Raw genomic sequence first — 6474 nt, forward strand, 5'->3', positions numbered from 1 at the left:
CACTGCAGGTGAATTATTTACCAGCTGAGCTACCAGAGAAGCCCAAGCATAGTGCTTTGCCTAGTGTAAAAACAAGGGGGGAAAAAAAACTAACTGATAGGTACCTCCAGAATCCAGACCAGAGTTTTGTACTCAGACATCCCTTAGCAAGACCTGTTCACAAACTAGCTAATTCCTGCTGCCCCCTGTCCTCAGAACAAAAACTGGCTCTGTGTACTCAGAGAGCCTGAAATGAAAGTCAGAAAAAAACAGCTGACGTGTGTTCAGAGAAACTGAAACTGTTTTTCCTTCTTGCTGGAAACTGAAAGTTACTGTCAACATGGACGCCAAGCCTCAGAGCAAGAGAATAGCTTTGGATATCAGGGAATGGGAGCAGACATTTCAAGAACTGATCTGTCAGGAGAAGCCCCGGGCCAGATGGACCCTGAAGATGGATGGAAACCTTCAGCCAGACTGTGTGGCCCCGGGGTGGAGGCAATACCAGCAGAAAGGATTTGGCAGGTATGTGAGTCTGTCTAGCTGTGGGCCTTTCTGGGCCAAGAGGCTCAGCTTGGCACTGATGAATTCTTTTAAGAGCTTGTTAAAAAGAATATGTGTCACCAGGCTGTTCATCCTTTTGCAGTTACAGTGTTCTTTAGTATGGAAATGACATGGTTCTAAGCCTCTATTTTGGCTTAATGGTAGGAAATTTCCTCTTTTACTAGGTTTCTTCCCTAAATATTTTTGGAAATCCCCCAGGGATGAAACAAATCTGCCCCCCATCCTCTCACCACCATTTATTCCAGACTGCCTCTATATAGAGACTTCTGCTATCTTACTTCCCGCCTCAGTCCAGACTGGCTTCCACAGGCTGCAGCAGCCCTACAAGCCTAGTCCTGGTCAGTACCAGCCTAGGACTGGGGCTTCCCTTTACAGCCCCAAGAATTGACTAAGGCCAGACAATGGCTTTGAATATTACTTTACTGAAGACCTGAAGAGGGATTGGTGCTGCAAGAAATTAAAACCTGGTTCTTAATGTCCCTAAACACTGCCCCTCCCTTATTGACTGTCTCCCTCTTTAACTTCCAGTGAGACTTCAAGTTGCAGGAATCAGCTTCCTTGCCCATGCAGGAGGGTGAGAAATGCTGACTTGGACAGTCAAGTCTAATTTTTTATATGGCATGCAGGGACCTTCATTTCAACTGTTCTTTTTCTTCCTGGCCTGTTCCTATCTCACCTCAGATATCCTCTCTTCCCTTCCTTATGGGTTATTAGCTATGACATACATTTCAAGACTTCTATACCCTTGTCCATGATGTTCAGCAGGCCCTTTCCTTCCTGCCTCCCTATTTATTCCTCAAGGAATAACTCAAGTGCCCTGTAATTCCTCAGCAGAGTAAGTGTTCCTTCTTCTCCATTCTCATAAGACAATGAATAGTTCTCTCTCTCTCTCTACATATATATAATGTGTGTGTGTGTGTGTGTGTATATATATATATATATTGGACTTCCCTGGTGGCTCAGATGGTAAAGCGTCTGTCTACAATGTGAGAGAGCTGGGTTCGATCCCTGGGTTGGGAAGATTCCCTGGAGAAGGAAATGGCAACCCACTCCAGTACTCTTGCCTTGAAAATCCCATGGACAGAGGAGCTTGGTGCAGCCTACTATCCATGGGGTCGCAAAGAGTCGGGCACGACTGAGTGACTTCACTTTTCACGTACACACACACACACAATATAAAGTATTGACTTGAGTCTATATATATATGTTGGTAACATATTTATAAATAACTTGTTCATATATTACGTATTACAGAACACATATATACTTATATATAAATTATTTTTAGCTGCAGAGTCTATTGTTATGTAAAGCCTCCTGGGGCTCTACTGAACACAGTTTTCAAGCCATTGGCTAGAGCCCATGTGGCACTTATTCTGCTCTGCTTGGAACCCAGTGTACCAGGTAAGAGTCTCTCTTTGCACCAGCCAGAGCTCTTTGAGGGACTCATGATGTCTTTAATCAGTTTGGCACTCTCCCAAATGAACAGGTGCTTCTCTTGTTCAGATGAATTGACCTGATGCTCATTCCAAGATGGAAAAAGCAACCTACCAACATAGTTTTAGAAAAATATTAACCAGTTTTTGAAAAATACTTTGTAGTTTACAAAATGCTTTCACATATTCTCATTTAATCTCATGACAATCTAACTCTTGAATATTTTTCCCTTTATGAATGTAAAAAAATGAGGCTTAGAGAAGTGCTTTTTAAAAAAGTTCCCCTAATATAAACTATGGGCTTCCCAGATGGCTCAGTGGTAAAGAAGCTCCTGCTAAGCAGGAGGTGCAGATTTGACCCTTGGGTTGTGAAGATTCCCCTGGAGAAGGAAATGGCAACCCACTCCAGTATTCTTGCCTGGGAAATCCCATGGACAGAGGAGCCTGGTGGGTTATAGTCCCTGGGCTTGCAAAAGTAAGACACGGCTTAGCAACTAAATAACAACAATGTAAATTACTGACTTGAGTCTCCAACTCAAGTATTGTGGTTCCAGGTCCTAAGTGAGGTATAAAACAAACCCCATTGCTCAATAGAGGCGATGTGGTATAGTAGATAGATAATGGCTTGGGATTGGAAACATGGCTCTACCATTTAACTTTGCGAGTTCCTTAGGCAAGTTGTATATCATTTTTATGATTCAGTTTCCTTATCTGGATATTGGGATCAATAATGCCTACCTAAGAGGGATGCTTTAAAGATGAAATGGGATAATACTGTAAACATTGCTTCAGAATAGGTATTCTATGAGTTCTCTGTGACCTTGTGAAGACCAAATTTCACTGGCAAATGGCAGAAGTGTTTTTCCCTCTGAGACATTCAGAAATGTTTTGCTGGCAAAGAGGCAGACTTGGGACCACATCTGGGTGGGAGTTCAGTGGGCCACAGGAAGAAGCTTCATTAGAAACACAGTCCCTCTCATTCTTGTCAAATTGTCAATATCACACGCACTTTTTCAAGTTGAAAGGGTTCTCAGAGACCAGGCCAGGCCCATTTCCCTCAGGTTAGCAACAGCTGAGGGTACAATGATCTTCTGTCTGTCTGCAGGTTCCAGTGTTCCTCATGCCGTCGAAGCTGGGCTTCCGCCCAAGTGCAGATACTATGTCACATGTACCTGGAGAACCAGAAATCCCCAGGCAAGGTGCTCATAAGGATCTTTGGACAGAGGTGCAAGAAGTGCTCTCGGTCTCAGTTTGAGAAGCCTGATTTCTCCCCAGAAAGCAGCAAGAGGATTCTGAAAAACCTGGTGCAGCGTATTCTGGAGAAATTCTACAGAAATGGTATCAGGAAGGTTTCAGAGCTACCCGTGATCCCGGAAGTACGTTTGGATGGGTCCCATGACAAGGCCAACTGTGAAGCATGTGTTCTGGGCTACTGTGGACCGAACTTAGAAAACGGCATGACAGGGCCAGAAAAATCCTCTCTCTCCTACATGAAGACTGGGAGTTCCTCTCCTCACAACGGTGATGAGGGTGGCCAAAACCAATCTAGGAGCCACTCAGCAGCGGGGAGTGGGTACTCTGGTGCCCATATAGGCTCAGGGCCCAGCCAGGTCACTGCTGGGATCCAAGTGCCTAGGAGAGGCCCTCAGTCTAAACGGGAGATGGCCCAGCTGTTCACAGCAGGGGCAGATCGACAGGCTGCACGGGCAACAGGCCCCCAGCCCATCCAAGTAGCAAGATCACTTCCCCCAGGGTGGACTGATCCACAGCCCGTTCAAGCAGTAGGCCCACTACCTGCAGGGTGTGCATATTCACAGTCTACACTGGGGAGAGGACCACAGGCCCCCCGGATGACATACTCTCAGGCTATAAGGATGTCAGGCCAGCAGTCCACACAGGAGGCACAAGCCACACAAGGGACACAGCTTCAGACCACAAAGATGGCAGAACCACAGCCCACCGGAGGGACAATCCCAAGGGCCACATCAAGGTCAGACAGTCAGGCTAAAGGGAGGGCAGGCCCCCCACCGCAGGGGTCAAGCTCACAGCCTACACGGAAGGCAATCCCAAAGGCCACATCAGGGTCAGACACTGAGGCTACAGGGAAGGCAGGCCCCCCACCACAGGGGTCAAGCTCACAGCCTACACGGAAGGCAATCCCAAAGGCCACAGTAGAGTCAGACACTGAGGCTACAAGGAGGGCAGGTCCCCTACTGGGGTCAAGTGCACAGCCCACATGGTCACATGTAGGACCTTCGTGTGGAAGTCAAGCTGCCTGGGGCAGGGAGGAGAGGTGCTCACCTAGAGGGTCTGCTTCAGACAGCTTTTTCAGATTACCTCCCCCAAACGATTTCCATAACCAGGAGCAGCTGTTCAGGTGGGGCTATGTCTGTATTTTTGCTCTGTTTACCTTTCTGGTGTCTAAATACTTATGAGTAGAATGATGAAAAAAAAAAAAAAGAGCTGTCTTCTCTTGTCTTAATTCCATGGTAGTCAATGAACTGGCTGCCATTTTAATATGACAAAATTTGCTCGGGGACCAATGCAGGGTCAAGTTTAGAGAATAACCAATGGTTCCTGGACCTCCTCTGCAGGTAGTTTAAAACATGATGCAGGGAATGCAAATTGATTCAGCTACTATAAAGAACACTATGGAGATTCCTTTTAGAAAACTAAGAATAAAGCTATCATATGATCCAGTAATCCCACTACTGGGCATATACCCTTAGGAAACCATAACTGAAAAACACTTGTATCCCAATGTTCCTTGCAGCATTATTTACAATAGCTGGGACATGGAAGCAACCTAGATGTCCATTGACAGATGAATGGATAAAGAAATTGTGGTACATATACACAATGGACTATTAGCTACAGAAAGGAATGCATTTGAATCAGTTCTAATGAGGTGGATGAATATAGAGCCTATTATACAGAGTGAAGTAAGTCAGAAAGACGAATACTGTATATTAACACATATATACAATATATATGGAATCTAGAAAGATGGTACTGGTGATCCTATGTGCAGGGCAGGGCAGCAAAAGAGACGCAGACATAAAGGACAGACTTAGGGTCACAGTGGGGGAGGGAGAGAGTGGGATGACTTAGGAGAGCAGTGCTGAAACACATACATTACCATATGCAAAACAGACAGGCAGTGGGAATTTGCTGGATGAGGCCGGGAACCCAAACCAGGTGCTCTGTGACAACCTAGAGGGGTGGGATGTGGAGGGAGGTGGGAGGGAGTTTTAAGAGGGAGGGGACATATGTCTACTTATGGCTGATTCATGTTTATGTATGGCAGAAATTATCACACTATTATAATTATCCTCCAAATAAAAAAAAAATGACCTCGCAGATAATGGAACCAATAATATGTGTTAAGTCATTAAAAGATTTTTGCTGGTGCATTCACTCATTCATTGATATCAATATATATGACCATATCTTGACTAGAACTGAGGGTCCTGAGTTTCATCAGAAAATTATTGTAGTATGTTGAATAATGGTTCCCCCAAATGTTGATGTCCTAATCTCCAGAACCTGTAATATGTTACTTTACATGGCTAAAGGGACTTTTCACATGTGATTAATTTTAAGGACCTTGAGAGGAGGAGATTATTCTACATTACCTAGATGGGCCAAATGTAATCACATGGGTCCTAATAGGAGGGAGGCAGGAGGGTCAAGGGGCTTCCCAAGTGGCGGTAGTGGTAAAGAACCCACCTGCCAATGCAGGAGACATAAGACATGCGTCAGGGACTTGGATTATTGAGTTACTGAGGGGATTTGGATTTTACCTCATAGGCAGTGGGAGTCATTGCAAACATTTGAGAATATGGGCAATTTGAGTAGAATAACATTTTTAAAATATTCTATATTTCTGGAAAAGAATGGAGTATAGGATAGAAACAGTGAGGAGTCTGGCTTGAAATAAGAGAGTGGTAACCCAGGACGGGCGGGTCATGGTGGAGAGGTCTGACAGAATGTGGTCCACTGGAGAAGGGAATGGCAAACCACTTCAGTATTCTTGCCTTGAGAACCCCATGAACAGTATGAAAAGTCAAAATGATAGGATACTGAAAGAGGAACTCCCTGGGTCGGTAGGTGCCCAATATGCTACTGGAGATCAGTGCAGAACTAACTCCAGAAAGAATGAAGGGATGGAGCCAAAGCAAAAACAATACCCAGCTGTGGATGTGACTGGTGACAGAAGCAAGGTCTGATGCTGTAAAGAGCAATATTGCATAGGAACCTGGAATGTCAGATCCATGAATCAAGGCAAATTGGAAGTGATCATACAGGAGATGGCAAGAGTGAACATCGACATTCTAGGAATCAGCGAACTAAAATATACTGGAATGGATGAATTTAATTCAGATGACCATTATATCTACTACTGTGGGCAGGAATCCCTTAGAAGAAATGGAGTAGCCATCATGGTCAACAAAAGTCCAATATGCAGTACTTGGATGCAATCTCAAAAATGACAGAT

The 6474-nt window shown here is 44.8% G+C and overlaps 1 protein-coding gene across 1 annotated transcript; it reads left to right on the top strand.

Annotated features, from left to right (window-relative positions):
• The first annotated feature begins 217 nt into the window (after nucleotides 1-217).
• Nucleotides 218-4420, top strand: RTP4 (receptor (chemosensory) transporter protein 4). The gene is made up of 2 exons (XM_010853920.1): nucleotides 218-501; nucleotides 3082-4420. The coding sequence occupies exons 1-2, from the start codon at nucleotides 320-322 to the stop codon at nucleotides 4409-4411; spliced, it is 1512 nt and encodes a 503-aa protein (XP_010852222.1). The 5' UTR covers nucleotides 218-319; the 3' UTR covers nucleotides 4412-4420.
• The last annotated feature ends 2054 nt before the right edge of the window (nucleotides 4421-6474 follow it).

Source organism: Bison bison, unplaced genomic scaffold, assembly GCF_000754665.1.
Source record: "Bison bison bison isolate TAMUID 2011002044 unplaced genomic scaffold, Bison_UMD1.0 scf7180017864333, whole genome shotgun sequence".
NCBI lineage: Eukaryota > Metazoa > Chordata > Mammalia > Artiodactyla > Bovidae > Bison > Bison bison.